At 31.4% G+C, this 18,308-nt stretch overlaps 1 protein-coding gene and 1 long non-coding RNA gene across 2 annotated transcripts; both read left to right on the top strand.

The window, feature by feature from the left end:
* Positions 1-13,751: 13,751 nt before the first annotated feature.
* LOC111900668 (transcription factor IBH1) lies at positions 13,752-14,489 on the top strand. The gene has a single exon (XM_023896549.3). The coding sequence runs from the start codon at positions 13,946-13,948 to the stop codon at positions 14,483-14,485; it is 540 nt and encodes a 179-aa protein (XP_023752317.1). The 5' UTR covers positions 13,752-13,945; the 3' UTR covers positions 14,486-14,489.
* A 969-nt stretch (positions 14,490-15,458) lies between these two features.
* On the top strand, positions 15,459-16,740 carry LOC122198171 (uncharacterized). Its single transcript, XR_006192059.2, has 3 exons — positions 15,459-15,972; positions 16,198-16,371; positions 16,460-16,740. It is a non-coding gene; the product is annotated as an uncharacterized LOC122198171 (long non-coding RNA).
* Positions 16,741-18,308: the final 1,568 nt, after the last annotated feature.

Raw genomic sequence — 18,308 nt, 5'->3', positions numbered from 1 at the left:
GGGGATTGACAAATTGACGTGATTCAATATGATCAAGGGGGTGTGAATTATGTTATCACTAACATGCCCCTGATTAATTTAATTATGATCCCCCGTATCTTTTTTTTTTTCAAGTATTTAAAAAAGTGTCACAGAGCATCCTAAGCTTTTATTATTTTGATCTAGCGGCGCTCATTTGGTTCTCGAAAAACTATGAGTTCTCAAACGATCATTCCTTTCTCTCTCTCTCTCTCTCTCTCTCTCTCTCTCTCTCTCCCTCCATATATATATATATATATATATATATATATGGAAAAGTTTATAGATAACAATTGCTAATTAACGAACCAAAAAACCAATCCAAAACATAGAAATTTAAAACGACCGACGACAAAATGAAGGGTATAGATTTGTACATTTGACAAAAATGTACACGGATTATACCAAAAACCCTCTTCATTTTTTAGTTTTACTTTTATAGGCCATGTTTTTTGTCGGAAAAAAACCGAATACACCATTGCTCATGATTTTTCATCCTCATTAAATAAGATATATATATATATATATATATATATATATATATATATATATATATATATATATATATATATATATATATATATATATATATTCAAAAAAACCTACTTTGTTTTCTTTATTTTTCAAAATTAAGGTTATTTTTTTATCAAAAAAAACTAATAAATATATCAAACTTTTTATTTTATGTACTATAAAAAATAAATTTTTATTTTTTTAATTTAGCTCAAATCCACATTGTAAATCTTTTGAAAACTAAATTATTTTCATTTAAGATTCTGTAAATAATTGTAAGTTAGATTCACATCGTGTATCTTTAAAACTAAATTATATATAGTTGAGATTCACAATGTGAATAAACTCAATTTTGAATTTTATAATATTAATTTTCAAAATAAACATCCAATTTATTATTATTATTTTTAATATTTAGGTTTAGTTTTTATCGAAAAAATAAAATGAATATATCAAAATTCATAATTTTATACTATTTAAATAGACATTCATATTGATCTATATAAATATTTTCTTTTTCAAAATTTTGGTTCACATTCACAGTAAATCTGCTGAAAACTAAATTACATTCAGTTTAGATTCATAATGTAAATGATAGTAAGAGGTTGTTTGATTTGGTGCTGAACGGGTCCAGTAGGACTTTTTTATCTGACTAAGTTTGGTCGGAGTGTTTGATATGCATCTGATCCATCCTATAGCTCTGACTCGACGTAACAAAAATTGGTGACTCGGTCTGTTAAAATAATGTTGTTGACCGAGCGAACAACGCTTTGTCTCATTTTAACCATCGACTACTCGCGATCGATTTCTTGATTTCTTCCAACGCTCTGGAAGACGCAAGATACGATCAACCCTCTTCATCCTTTCCCACCGCCACCAACGCTCACCGTGCTCGTCCTCCATCAATTTTTCCTAAATCACAACTTCGCTTTGATTTTACATCTCAGTCAAATTCCTTTTCACTTGGTTGAAATGGTAATACTAGAATTTGAAACGTCCCAAAACACAGTCTGAAAATTTCGTTTAATTTAATAATAAAAACCATAGTCGATAAACCTCATATAAAAATCATAAGCAATGTATCTCAAAATATTATAACAACTGTCAAGTCTATCAGAGTATAAACATCCCAGGCTGAACAAATGGTGTGTGCACTGCAATCTTCACGAGCTTCTCTTTTGAAAACTGAGTACCTGAAAACAAAAATTGAAAACTGTAAGCACAAAGCTTAGTGAGCTCCCCCAAACTACCACATACCATATAATAACATATAAAGCACATATTGGGCCTTGCCCACTACATCAGACCAAAATCCGGAAACTGCATCAGACCAAAGTCCGAAAACTAACCAGGGCCTTGCCCTCTGCATCGGACCGAAGTCCGGAAACTAACTGCATCGGACCGAAGTCCGGAACTGACTGCATCGAACCGAAGTCCGGAATTGACTGGGACCTTGTCCCCTGCATCGGACCGAAGTCCGAAACTAACTGAACATAACATAGCATAAACATATCAACTAGCATGAACAAATATACTGCATACTGCATCGGACCAGGGTCCGGAACACATAACACAAAACATGCTTGAATCACAAAGACATCAAGCAATCTAACTACTGCATAAGACCGAGGTCCGAAACTACTGCTAACTAAACGAGCCGGCATTGTGACCGTAGACCCGTTCCTACTGGAAGGAAACTCACCTCACACTGCTGAAGTCCTGTAGACATAATCTCATACTGTTGAAGTCCCGTAGACTCAACCTTAGCTGTTGGATGACAAATTCCCGAACTGTCAACACTAAAATAACACCCAATTAATAATTGAGTTCCAACACATAACGATAAATACATACTTTGGGTAATTACTACATTTCCCCTAGCTTAGCTTACCCAAGCCCAAGGCCCAATCCATAGGCCCAAAGTCAACTAGGGATCAAAGCCCAACATATGGCCCAATTTTCCAAATTGGGCCCTAACCTCTACATGGACTTCCCTTAAGGCCCAATTGCTCGGTCCGGTCCAACATGTCTCGTTCTAAGGGCCTAATATCATACAACCATCTAGGCTTAAACTATGGCCCATCTATGGCCTAATTTTCCAAATTGGGCCCAATCCTTCATATGGGCCTTACCCTAGAGCCCAACTAATTATTCTAGTCCATTTGATTATTCTTGGATGGCCCAACACAGAGCCCGAGTGAAATTAGGGTTTCACATAAAATGATAATTAGGGTTAAGTGTTTCTCACTTAACCCATTAAGGGCTTAACCCACTAAGGACTTAATCCATTAAGTTCATTATTGCTTAGATTAATTTCTGTCAATGATTATTATTTAATATTTCACTTATTAAATTATTCTCGTGTGTGTCCTGATAAATTCTCAAATATTAGGATTTTCTCAATTAGCCCATTAAGGACTTGATCAATTAATTCCTTTACTCTACTAGATAAATGGCATGAAATAATTTGGGCTTAATTCACAATCCAATCCTAATGGCCCACAAGTGAGCCCAATAAATCCAAGGCCCAATACTCATAAATAGGGTTTTCCACCCAAACATGGCCCAATAGGCCCAAAACCAATCTTTAAGCCCATTAGGGTTTGCTAGTGGGGGACCACCCACTACCACCTCGGGTAGTAGTGGTCAATGGCGGCTCACGGCGGCGGCCACCACCTTACGATGGTGGTTATCATTATTTTTTATTATTAACCAAAGCTAATTACAATTACAATGTTTAATCCAAACATAAACACACACACACACACTAACTAACACACACACAGCCACACCATGGTGGCCGACGGCGATGCTTGGCGGCAGCCACCACCTCACAGTGGTGGCGGTGGCCCTTTCTCAATTTTCCGGCCATCGAAGCTACATACATCACACACTAAAACACAACACGCCAACACACACCTAAACACATAGAAGCACACGCACAAAGCCACCTTCTACGGTGGCTGGTGGTGACAGGAAGGCGACGAATAGAGGCGACAGCGGCTCATCGTCTTCAACAGCCCCTAACAACGGGGGTGGTGGCTAGGGTTCTCAATCTTCGACTGGAGAACGACAACACTGCAACAGCGGGTCGCCCGACCTCTGAAACTGAATCACGAAGGAGCATCAATCCATTGTCTTTGTCGGCAGCTAGGCAGCGGTGGCGGCGACATGACGGCTAGAAAGTGGTGTTCGGGGAACCCACAATTATGAGCAATGAGAAACGAGGGTGACAGCTCCATCGTCTACTTCCGGTCTCTCAAACAGATGCTGTAACGCCCGTAGATCCGGACTAGTCAATTTAGAGATAATAGGGGTCGAAAACAACTTTTTGACAAAAGATTATTTAGAATAAATAATCTTAACCAAGTTGTATAATATGTCCCAAGGGTTCCGTACATATAAAGAACGCCGAAATCCGATTTATAACGAAGAAGTTATGACCCGTCGAAGTTTTTCGGCAAAACCGGTACGACACCGTGAGACGTAAATAGTGAATTTACGATAGAAGAATTTTTAGCCTTAGTAATATAAACCAAATTTGTAGTATACATTAAACGGAGAACATCCATAAAAAGAACGCCCAAATCTGACTTCGTATGAAGAAGTTATGATTTTTCTAATATTTGGCATAATAGTGCACGACCCGAAACTCGAATTTTAGTTCGAGCGGTTTTTGGCTTATGCAACCTTAATTAGAGTTGAATATATCATTAATAAGAACTCAAAAATAAAAAGATAGACGAAAACGGAGTCCGTATGAAGGAGTTACAAATTCTCCGCGGTCATTTAACAGTCTAATCTCCTCCTACTGTTAAAGTTAAGATCGGCCAAGAATTAGCCGACGGAGTCTAAATGAAAGTTGTAGATCTTGTTTTTACCTATGCATGGAAAAAAATAACGTCGAAAACGGAGTTCTTATACGAATGTTATGAATTTTTGAAAATCGGCTGATTTCCACCCTGTGTGCGTCACCACGTGTCAGCACCATGCGAAGCCTTGGAGCCTACGCAACACCACGATGTGGTGAGGGCCACCATGACGTGGTGACGCTCCAGGAGCACTATAAATAGAGGTGTCGAGGCAACCCTCAACCTCACACCTTCACCCCTTCTTTCTCTCTCTAGAAACTCTCTTTAAACCTCCCAACCCCCCCCCCCCCCCCCCCCCCCCCCCAAAAAAAAAAGAAGCGTAGGGAACCCCCTAGAACGAGGCGGTAGCCCCGGAGCGCCTGATGGATCTGAAAGGAAGAGCCTTCGGCTCAGAAATTCTGCTCCGACAGAGCCCGGTTTCAAAGTAAACCCGCTGTAAGTGAGCTATACCTACCCTATCTTTAGTATAGCTTATGTTTTAATATAGTAACGTTATTAGGAACTTATAATGAGTATTTGGGCTATTATTATGAGTTATATAAGAGTGTTTCTTAACGCTTATATAATAGTAATAATATCTAGACTATTAATTAGTCGCAGTTAATGTTAGACTAAACTCTAGTGGTAATGATACTAGGTTTTGTTCGAGGGAAATTGTTTTAACAGTAACAAAGTGCTGTCCGAGTAGCGAGTCATCAGGTGAGTGCATAGTTACTTTCATCTTACACATATATATGAAGTATTTTATATAAATTACGTGCTATGTGTGCATATTGTCTGAATACTTGTTGTCTATGTTGGATGAACGATTTTATACATGTTTTAAATGATTTAAACTGTATATGTATTTTATATCTATGATAATGTTGGGGTAAAACATAGGTAGATGTAATAGATGGAATATGAGTTGGATGATGAGTTGGGAGGTGTTATAGACCACGAGGTGAGGGTGAGAGGTGGACGATGTGAGAAGCCTTTTCCCAAACGATGGCCCCATCATTCAGCAGAGTATGGATGACAACCACGGACTATTCTAGACAGTCCAGTGGAACACTAGCAGACTCGCAACCTGTAGGTGTTGTGAACGATGTGTTCACCCGGTGTACTCTAAACCCTGGTGATCATGCAAACTTGATGCCTAAACCCTGGTGATCATGCAGACTTGATACCTAAACCCTGGTGATCATGCATACTTGATGCCTAAACCCTGGTGATCATGCAGACTTGATACCTAAACCTTGGTGATCATGCAGACTTGATGCATAAACCATGGCGACTATGCAGAATTAGTGCCCGTTGTGTAAACCGTGGCAACGATGGACTTTGTGCCGATTCCTTAGGATGATCCCTAGGAATGAATGAACGAGGAATAGCTGATTCTTAGGGTAGATCCTTAAGACTAAAGAAGATAATGGGGATGGGTAATTGGGTTGATTGTTTGATTGTTTAAACATAATAATTATATTATTGTGGGTTGAAAACCCTATGTACTCACCAGGTTTCCCAACCTGACCCACTCAGTTTATTTATATCACAGGTGTCGATATGAAGTTACATTACACTGAGAGATTAAGGAGATATAGATCACTAGTGTAAATGAATGTAAGTTCTGGTTATGCTTATGTTTCTGTATTGACGATGACATCCCAAATGTTTTAAAATGAATAAAATACGTTTCTTCGGAAATGCTTTGATAACGTATTTATCGTGTTTTTCTGGGAACAAATTCCGCAACATTTTTATTAAAAGAGGTACTCTGATTTTCATAAAGCATAAACACAATCGGTCTTTTCTGACCGAAATGGGGATGTCACAGTTGGTATCAGAGCATTAGTTTAAGCGAACTAGGAATTTGTAGGGTTTCTAGACTTAAACTTAGAATGCTAAGAAATGATTGTGAGGAGTATGTCTAATAGATTTAGGTAATACACCTGAATAGACACAAGCACTAACTTATTTTAGGAACGATGCCTAAAATGTTTTATGTGCTAAATGTTTTATGTTATAGCTATAAAGATGCCTTATATGCTTTTATTTGTTCGGATCTATGGTCTGTTGCCGACCGGATCTGGAAATTTTATGTGTTCAGATTTCTAAACGTTTGATTACAATATTAGATCTGGCATATATATATATATATATATATATATATATATATATATATATATATATATATATATATATATATATATATATATATATATATATATATATATATATATATATATAGGGAACGGTTATTTGGAAAACTAAAAAACCCTAAAAATCATAAATATGCATAAAAAAATACCAAGACATCACAAAACGTTTTTTTTGAATTTTTTATCAAAAAATCGCAGCATTTTTTACAATTTCGCTGAAAAAAAAAATCAATTTTTTTTTTGTAAAATTTATTTTTCAACGATTTTTGACTTAAAATTTGTGATTTTTTCATAAAAAAATTCAAAAAAAAAGTTTTGTGATCTCTAAGTATTTTTTTATGCATTTTAATGATTTTTAGGGTTTTTTTGTTTTCCATAGAACCTAAACCTATATATATATATATATATATATATATATATATATATATATATATATATATATATATATATAAAGAGAGAGAGAGAGAGAGAGAGAGAGCTAGGTTCAAATGTTTATAACAACTATTGTGTGCATGTATGCACAATGAGAATTCAGGAAATAATAAATCATTAAATAAATTAAAAAAGGGGTATAATGGTAAACTTAGTATATTTAATTATGGTAAAATCATAATTTAATTAATATATACCCTAAATTTATGATAACAAACACCGTATATTTATCAATGGTCTTCAAACTCACAAAAAAAACACACACGTAACCATTGAATCAATATTCTCTAGTAATCCTTCACTTTTTTTTTCATTCTCGATGGCGATGAAGATGAGAAGGGGCTAGGTCTGCAACTTCATTCCTCACCATCGGTACAAACAAACACACACCGTCGACTGCTTGATTTCACCATCATCGTTCTTGTTTTTGTCATTGTGAAACACCGGCGCTCCTCCGTCGAACCCTAAATTAAGGCAATCACAGGTCGAAACTGTCGTAAACTACCGATTGAAGTTTGGTATATTCCCATCAACACCAGGTAAGCATGTATTTTAAGCAATGGTGGCGGCTTAAGAAATTTTCTTGTACAACCCAATAACCGGTGACTACCCCTGTTATGGTCCAGGTAATAGCATCTGTTTGTTTTTTGGTTTGTAGCAAAATCGATCATAATCTCAAATCAATTGCTCCTCAATCAATACAATACGTTGTTATAACGGTTTCTTTTGTTTTAGGTTTCCTAAGGTTTTAAATTTAGGGGTCGAGCTCTATACCACCTTCGACTCAACTTGTTAGGATCTTCCCTTTTGATTGATTCTACTCCAAAGTAGCGATAACATGAATAGGGTGTCTGGAATAGCTTCCATGGATGAACAATTTGTTGACAAATTAATCATATTTTATGTAATACTGAAGGTCTTATTCGCCCTCATCATTTTATCCTAGTCATTGATGGTTACAGGTATGTCATATACACCTATTTATTTTTTTTCTTATGGATGAAAGTGTTCTGATTTATATCCAAATGAATCAATTTTTTTTTGATATTAGTTCTTTTGAATGTTGCTTGTATTGTTGGATTGAATAATTACTTATATTGTTGTTATTGTTCCTTTTCAGTTGTTGCACAGAAAGTACAATGGGAATTTATTGGTTATTATGTTGGGAAAATGGAAGGAATCTGAATACTCTGAGCAATCTGTTCCAGTTGGTGGTCCTTTTTATTATGTTACTGCACCTTCTCAAGATAATGACTGACTCCATTCCATATTTCCATTCACATTCCTTGATTTGTGATGATTTATTGTTTGTTTGCATGTGAATATCATCATTAGCTTGGCTGATATGGCAGCAAATCCCTTCCATGCTGTCTTCTTCTTCTTCTTCTTCTTCTTCTTCTTCTATTTAATATTTTAGTTAATTAAGTAATACTTAAGGGTTTGCAAACATTAGCTTTAAATGGTTTCAAACTTTATAATTTTTGATTTTCATCTACAGTGATATAACTTGTTTGCTTTACCAAATGAATGTTAACCTGAAAATTCTTTCAAAATGAGGGCAATATTCTTTTAGAATAAAAAGGGCTTTAGTTTGAAGAAGGCTACTATTCTTTCAGAATAAAGAACTTTCAAAATGAAGAAAGGGAATATTCTTCACATGTAATCCTGCAAATTGATCAGACCTTGACAACCAAAAAAGGCAGGGAAACTTTAATTTTATTCTTTTACAATGATTGTTCTCTAAGAATGAACTCGAATTTTATTCTTTATTTTTTTTTCATATTAGAATGCAAACACAAATGTATCACAATAATTATTTGACAATGAATTTATGATAGAAATGGCTTGAAGACCTGATAGGAAAAGCTTGAATGAATCCCTATCTTAATAAAAGAATCCATTTGTCTACATGGCACTTCAAGAATTCATTTCCCCTTAATGTTAATTTACTGAACTACCCTTCATTCCTTTTATTTTCTGGTTACTAAACCCTTCTATCATACATATTTTATTTCAATTCCGTTTAGTTTAGTATTTGATTTACCCGATTCTTATTCCTCCTAGGGTTTTAGTCGGACGTAGGTTTCTCCAAAAAAAAACCAAGACTCCATATCGACCATCTTTATCTTTAATTCTCCGTGTCTCCGTCAACTTCATATCTACCTCGAACCCACCTTATAAAATAGCTTCCTGCTCCACCTCTTTCCCGGGTTAAAGTTTTTGTATACATAAAAGAGTTGATTAACCCATGTTTTTTTTTCTCTCTCTCTCCCCTACATATATTACGAGGGTTGAAAGCGAAGAAGACGAGGATGACTATGACGACTTAATTAATCTCAAGAAGAAAGATACCTAATTTAGAGAATGCTTAATTAGTCTCAAGAAGAAAGGTACTCGATTTATAGGACCATTGTCCATCCCTAAATCAATTCAGTATCTTGCTCATATATTATTTATGATAATATCCTAAATATTTATATTATAAAACAAGTTCAGTTAAGCAAGATGAAGATTTTAGGTATTTTGTTTAGAAATTATTAAGATTAATGTTAAGGCTCTCCCCTTATTGCATCTTGCCGAAATCGGGATGAAGATGTTGGGTCAACATTAGGCTAGAAGTAAATAGTGATTTGAATCCACATTAAGGGAGAGAGATGTGTTTCTATGTAATTTTTTTTTAATATGTGTGAAATTTGTAAACTTATGTAATGATACTCACTATTAAATATTTGTTAAATATTTGTGTTGTAGTTAGATACAAAGGCAAAGAGTTTGTTGGTTTGTAACTCCCTTCCTTCGTGTTGTCTAATATTTATATTCTTGTGTTTGCATAAAAAAAATCCAAACTTGAGGATTTTTACTGTTGGGATGTGATCATTTGATATTTACACTTTTGTGTTAGTTAATTGTTTTTCATTTAATGTATTGTGGTTGTTGTAGATTATGAATGTGTGGTAAAACAACATGAATGTTTACAAGGAGCTAATTGTTGTAGAATATGTTGGTGTTAAGGTTTAAATGGCTGAAAAGTTTCAGTTGGATGAGCCTAATACTACTATTGAGTTTCTTAAGATGAACCCTATTGAAAGATATTTTTTGGAATGTCCTTCTAAGTTGGTACCTTTTGGCTCCATTTTATATTTACATTCTATTGTAGCATGTGTTTTACCTTTTTTTATTATTACATTTTAAATCTGTTTGGTGGTAAGGTGAATACTTTGTGTTAAAAGATTTGTGTTTGTCTGTTTTATCCCCGTAATCGATGTTCATTTGTAGCTACTCCTTCAACGCATTGAGGCTAACATTGTGGTAAATAGTTATGACAATTATCAATCTTTTGAGAGATGAAGGATGAGAAGTAGTTGTTTTTGGTATAGAAGACTTTGATGTACATGGATGTTCTTATGTTTTGATGATTTGAAAGTTCATGTATTATTAGTATTGGTTTGGTTTGTTTGAGTTACAAGCACAATTAGTTGATTGGTAGGAAATAATTTGTTTGAGAATATGCTAAAAGATGTTGCTTATGCATAAGAGTTCATATTGGATCATTTTCACGGCAAAAAATTACCATCTTAAATGAAAGTATTATAAATAACAACCAAGATTAACCTCGTTGCTATAATAAATAACTCATAATGATAAGGTAAACTATATTATGTATTTTTTTTTATTATTATTTGAGAATGAAGAAATCACTTGAAATTAATCAAAATCCATTCAATTTTATTTATTAGTCGTGATCATGATTTTTTGATATGTATTTTGTTGTTTGCAATGTTAGCACAATTAGATGCATGTTAACCACTTAAAGTTTATCAAAGTTCAATCATCGGTTCAACTTTATTATCTAATGTTAAATTTATTAAACAAAAGGGGATAAAGAAAGGAACTAGAGTTTTACTTCCCACTCTCAATTCTCATGGCAAAAAATAAGTAACTTTAGGGATATTTGTCGCCTCTTTGAGTTCTCAACTATCCTCTTTGAGTTCTCAACTATCTAATTTTTTTCGCTCATCTCCAAATATCTACAATTAAAAAAATATAGCTAGAACAACAATAAAGGCCAAAATTGCAAATAGTTTCTTTAAAAACTTTCAATGTTTCACTTTATCCCCTACACTTTTAACACTTGCTGAAACATTCTCATAATTTGTTTTTCATCAATTTCTTAATACTTTCATGCTATTTCAAGTTATTACAATTTACGTTTAGTGTGTGAAAATTGTCTTGGAGCATAAGATTCTAATCTGAATAACTATAATTGTCACGGATCTACAGATCAAACATAACTACATATATAGCTTTTAGAAATTTATAGTCAATTTGTAGTTTTTAATTTTTAATTTATTGTATATAAGAAAGTTTTTAGAAATTTATAATCAATTTGTAGTTTTTAAGTTTTAATTTGTTATGTTGTGTTTATTTATTTTTATTATATTACATTTATATTTAGCTTTTTGTATATCAATGTTATTTACACGATTGATTGTATTTTTTCACAATTTATTGAAATTTATATTATATTTTATAAATCATAATTATATTAAATATCTTCACATATATAACGTATATCAGATATTTAAATAAATAAATATATATTAATTTTAAATAACCAATACAAAATAAAAAAATAAATCTTATTAGTTTAATAAACTTTTATAAATTTTTTCCCGTGGTTTCCACGGGGTGTAACCTAGTTAAAGAATGATCACACTCATTGTTTAATAATGTTGTTATTTTTTAAGAATTATACTTGTTATTCTTTCAGAATATTTGTTATTATTCAATGAATCATAATCATACAATGCAATTATTTGGTATATTATTAGTTCAAGAATCGATTTTGTATATTCTTTCAGAATATATTTACTAGTTTATGGTTGACATTCTGTCATTCTGATAGAATAAAATCGAAAAATATATTTACTGGTTTATGGTTAACATTCTATCATTCTGACATAATAAAATCGGATTTTTAACTTTAAATTAATTTAAAATATTCAGATTTTTAAAAATAAAAGAATTAATTATCCCTAAAAATCCGAAAATTTCCTTTTTTAATATAGGTTAATTGACTAAAATGCCTTTATACTCAAATTTGTGTGATTATATAATACATTTTATTCTATTATACTATCATAAACCCTCAGATCATGATCTTTTATTATATTCCATCCGATGGTCCAGATCTGTGCATTCTGGCACACAATAGTTACTAGAAACAAAATAACTTAACTATATATATATATATATATATATATATATATATATATATATATATATATGGTTAGGTTATTTTGTTTTCACTATCTATTGTGTGCCCGTATGATTGATTCTGGACCAATCATTTTAGTTATTTTAAGAAAGTAATTAATGCATATTACATGTTGAAGATATAATAGGTATTAATTACATCTTCAACATTTAATATGCATTAATTACTTTCTTAAAATAACTAAAATGATTGGTCCAGAATCAATCATACGGGCACACAATAGATAGTGAAAACATTTGAACCTAACTCTCTCTCTCTCTCTCTCTCTTTATATATATATATATATATATATATATATATATATATATATATATATATATATATATATATATATATATATATATATATATATATATATATATGGTGAGGTTCAATAGAGAACCATAATTAACTAAGGAACCAATCTTTTTTTTCAACTTTTAGAACTTATTTTTTATAAAAAAAAACTAAAAATATTGAAATTCATAATTTTTTTTATCTTTTTTCCAATGATATCATATTCGATTTTTTTAACGTCAAATCCACAATGTGAATTTTTGAAAATTCACAATGTGAATCCGAAAAATATTTTTCACATTCACAATATTAATATATGAATTTAGATATTTTTAGAGATTTTTTTCGATAAAAAATAAGCTCTAGAAATTTAAAAAAAGATTTGATTCCTTGAAGAACCAATAATTATGGTTCTCTATTGAACTTATATATATATATATATATATATATATATATATATATATATATATATATATATATATATATATATATATATATATATGTTCAGGTTCATTTGAGACCATTCTAATTTTGTGAGACCGTGAGACCAAATCTAAAAATAATTTTAAAATGTAAAATAAATGGAAAAATCCAAAAATTATTTTTTTAAATATTACTTTTGGAACTTGAATTAACTAAAAAAAATCCCATTTTTTTTTTTGAAAAATACGTGAAGTATTCTAATAGAATATTGCACTGTACATATTCTAAAAAATAATTTTAAAATGCAAAATAAATGGAAAAATCTAAAAATTCTTTTTTTAAATATTATTTTCAGCACTTGAAATAACTAAAAAATAAAAAATAAATAAAAAAAATCTCGTTGTTTTGTGAAAAATACGTGAAATATTCTTATAGATTATTATTACACTGTACATATTATAAAAAATAATTATAAAATGCAAAGTAAATAAAAAAATCCAAAAAAAAAAATTTTTAATATTATTTTCGGAACTTGAATTAACTAAAAAAACAAAAAATAAATAAAAAAATAAAAAAATGCGTTTCACGGTCTCACAAAATTAGACCGTCTCACATGAACCTATATATATATATATATATATATATATATATATATATATATATATATATATATATATATATATATATATATATATATATATATATATATATATATATATATATATATATATATATATATATATATATATATATATATATATATATATATATATATATATATTCCGATGTATTCTCTTTTTCACATCCCATTTTCAAGTCTCTTTTTATCTCTTCACACGTTTGCTCGTCTCAAGCACATCTCTCCCTCTCTTTGACGAAGACTCGGAGTTCAGTTTTTTTGAGGACCCCTTTGTGTCAGAAACACGATCTGTCATCCCCAAATTTACTCTTTTTCAGAAACCCTATTTCAAGATCCATTATTCATCCCCATCATGTCATCATCTCAACAACCCACATCTATAAACCCTACCTATCTCAAGAGCCAGTTTGCGCGTCGATTTGTTCGAGCTCTAAACAACCTAAAGAACCAAAAAGGATCTGCTCATGATAACCAGATGCGTCGCAAATCTGGTCGTGTCAAAATCGCAGCGTATAAAGCTATGGCGTCTGTCGTTGGATCAAGAAGAGCATGGAGCCGTGCCGTTTTATCCAAGATCAAAAACCGACCACGAAACCAGGAGTTATTGCGAAGTAATAGAAAGCGGGCTGAGCATAGAATCATGACTAATCTTCATCATCGTCACCATGCAAAGGTGTCTATAAAGAGAAGAAACCCTAACCCTGAAAGAGACGAGGTCTATTTTAATCCATTTAAGTATTCAGGTCAGGAATCGAAGCTCAGAAAATTGGTTCCTGGTGCTGGAAGCATGGATTCATGGTGTTTGGTGGATGAAACTGCTGATTACATAAAATGTCTTGCTGCACAGGTAGACGTCATGCAAACCCTTGTGGATCTGTACACTGCCACTTGAATATGCGCAATATATATATATATATATATATATATATATATATATATATATATATATATATATATATATATATATATATATATATATATATATATATATATATATATATATATATATATATATATATATATATATATAAAACTGAATCAGTGTATTAGGATGCTTACACTTTGATGAAGAAGATATATGAGGATTGTTTAAAAGTAAGTCTACTTTTTCATGTAAAAGGTTGAATTTGTAACATATATGAGTGATGCACATGGTTTTACTTTTGTAATTAATTTTGTATATACTATTTAAGTGTGTTTGAATATCTATGGTAACTAGGAAAACAAATCCGGTTTCGCCTGGGGTCGGTTTTTTTTGGGGGGGCTTTTTTGGTTTTGTGTTCCTACGTAGGATTGTAGTTTTATTATTTTTTTATTTTTTTTTACGATTAAGGGATTATACATCAAAAAGGTGTATATAAGTGGGACAAAAGTAAATGAAATAGATTTTCATAAGCGAAATAGATTTTCACAACCATAATAATATGCTGCTAAAATATATTGATAATAATTTTGGATTGAAGTTGTCACGCTCTTGTTAAGTGGATCTTGGCTTTCTTACGTTGTCATTGTCATTGAGTGTGTGGTGTGAGTGAGCTTTACCGTTTCATTTTTTTTTATGTAAAAGAGGTCAAATATATATGTACAATTTTTGTACTACAATAAATCTATCAAAATATAAATTTTTTTGTAGTTAGACTAGACAAAAAAAAATGTGAATTGGTTGTTTAGATTTTATTTTGATGATGATCTTTATGACGGTTTGATTTTTTTTTCATGTTTATATATTTTGGTGTTTCTTTATTTTATTTTTTATTTTTTATTTTTTTCTATTTTATATATATATATATATATATATATATATATATATATATATATATATATATATATATATATATATATATATATATATATATATATTTTCAGAAAGTAAGGTTGTATAGTAAAATAGCAAAGGTGTGGACTAAAAACGCCAATTCCATAAAGTAATGTGGTAAGAACTTGATGCGTCACATTTGGTAAGTGTCAGCGATCAAAAGTGGCAAACCCTTGAAACCTTTATGGCTAGTAGTAAAGAATATCAATGCCAAAGGACCAAAAGTGCCAACTCCACAAACTAATGTGATAGAAAGTTGAGGAGGGACCGAAAGTGACAAAGTGTTGAAACTTTTTGTGGCAAAACTTTACGGACATTTTTTGTAATTTTACTTCAAGGATACTGAGCTATGCCGACGACACCTAAGCCGGCGACGAACGTCATCGCTACAGGTCTCTCTATCCCGACGACTTGTCGTCGCCATATATTTTGCAACATTTGACCAATTTCCTTTGACCACGATATATGTGCCGACGACATGTCGTCGCTACAAGTATGGCGGGAATGACGAAAATGTTCGCGGTATTCTGAAAATCTGTACCGACAACACGTCGTCGGGATAGGTATCAAAAAATCTATTTTCCATTTATTTTTATTCCATGTGCCAAAAAAAACAGAACAATGTAGTTTTATGTACGGCTATCCCGACGACTAGTCGTCGGCACAGGTTTTTTAATTTATATATATATATATATATATATATATATATATATATATATATATATATATATATATATATATATATATATATATATATATATATATATATTTTTTTTTTTTTGTTTCAGCAAAAGACGAAACATCATTGTTTATAACGGACCCTATACCGACGACATGTCGTCGGCATAGGGAGTTACCCTAAAAAAGACGCAGACTTCCTTCATTTGCACACAACGACGTAGTTACTTCACTCCTCCGACGAAAATCACATTTCAACTCCCATCACCGGCAATTAACCCCAGGTAAGGTTTTTTCTACTCCTATTTCGTTTTTTTTATTGTTGTTTGATAATGATTTTTACCACAAATTTGGGGGTTTTTTGTTGTATAGAGTAGTTCACCAGTGGTAAAGCACCATCGCCCGTTTTCCTATCTCAAGCTTCCCACCGACGAGTTGTTCATTGGCGACCCCGTTCCAGCCACCACCGAAGTTGTTCACTGGTGGGTTTTTCAACCTTGTTCATTTTTTTTTTCTGATTTTATTTATTTCCTGTGGCCACCAGCCACCAACGGAGGATTACCATCGACTTTGACTAGCCTAGTCCGTCCATCACAGCAAGAAAACGAAACACAGGTTAGTTTTTTATTTTTCTAATTTTTTTTTGAAATTGAAATTATATATATATATATATATATATATATATATATATATATATATATATATAAGTTTTCATGAAATTGAAATTGATCCTCCTTTGATTATAGAATTGTGTTGTTTGTTTGATATTGTGTTGTTTGTTTGGTATATGTATATTGTTTGTTGTTTAGGTTTATACGAATTGTATGTATAAAGTGTTAACTTACTTGGTTAATGTTATATAAAATTGAAATTGTGATTAAAGTATTATATGAAATTCAAATTTGTTTAGGTAGATATGAAATTGAAATTATATGTATACAATGTTAATTTACTTGTTTAGGTTTATATGAAATCGAAATTTTGTATGATTGTGAAATATGTAAGATTGTGATCTTTGTGTAGGTTGATTTGAAATTTTATGTATAAAATGTAAAATATGTATGTTGTGCTATTCGCTTAGTTTATTAGCTTGAGTGAATGAAGTGATAAAGTGTTTAATTTTTAAGTTAAAATGTTTGTCATTAAGAACAAACGTTACAAATAGCAACATAAAATAACATATAAAAATGTTTAAACAAATAAAAGTACATTTATTGAGAATAAAGTTTACTAAGTAAAAAATATTTAAACTACAAAGGTTTTTAATAGCGACATACTTTTTTTGGCTTGTTTATTAAAGTATTTTATTTTCATTTCTATTTGATAGTTATAAAATAAAACAAAATAATAAAACTACGTTGCTATTAAAAGTACGGTGCTATAACAAAACAAAAAAAAAACAAAATAATATTAAAAGTACAATGTTGTAATTGAAAAAAAATAAGATGTATATATACTTTAAACAAACTAATAAAGGTACATTGCTATAAAATTAAATTGACTCATTATGGGTTTAGAAGCCTACCGAAATGAATACTCTATCAATTTCGTTAGATTTCTACTTCTAGGGTATATATTTCTTTATATACTTGTGAATACTCTATCCATTATATTCGTTTTTTTTTCTTAAACAAAAAGTCATGCAATACACATTCACATATAGCCAAAATACAATTTAACTATGTATACAATGTAATTTTTAATAATGAAACAGTAATGACGATCGATAAGAGTTGAATTCGTGAAAATCGAACGTCCCCAAAATTCTTGGAAGGTATAAAAAACTTTATGGAGATTGCTAGGAAACATGTTGACTCTGAAGACAAAGTGCGTTGTCTGTGCGTAAAGTGTGTGAATATGTATCGACAGTTGTTGAGTACGGTTTATGCCCACATACATGACCATGGGTTTCTAAAATCGTATATTATATGAATTTATCACGGTGAGAAGTGTCCTGTTTCGGATTTGGGCTACAATTCGACTCCAATAAAAATTCCAACAACTAATGAGATGTTTGATGTAATTGATGATGTTATGGCGGGACAAAATACAAATGAAGAAAATATAGAAGATGAAGGACGAGGCATGTACCCAGAATTTGATGCTTTGTTTGAGGAGCTCAATACCGAGTTATACCCTGATTGTGATATGTCTTCTTTAAACTTTTTGGCGAAGTTGTTGCATATTAAAGTGATTAATAAATAGACACATAGTTCACTTG

The sequence above is a fragment of the Lactuca sativa genome, chromosome 5 (genome assembly GCF_002870075.4).
Source record: "Lactuca sativa cultivar Salinas chromosome 5, Lsat_Salinas_v11, whole genome shotgun sequence".
NCBI classification, from domain to species: domain Eukaryota; kingdom Viridiplantae; phylum Streptophyta; class Magnoliopsida; order Asterales; family Asteraceae; genus Lactuca; species Lactuca sativa.
The sequence above is the reverse complement of the archived record's forward strand: the minus strand, read 5'-3'. Positions and strand labels throughout refer to the sequence as shown.

What these genes read in the sequence shown, in the direction of transcription:
- LOC111900668 (XM_023896549.3), top strand. Translation starts at nt 13,946, where the DNA reads ATGTCATCATCTCAACAACCCACATCTATAAACCCTACCTATCTCAAG.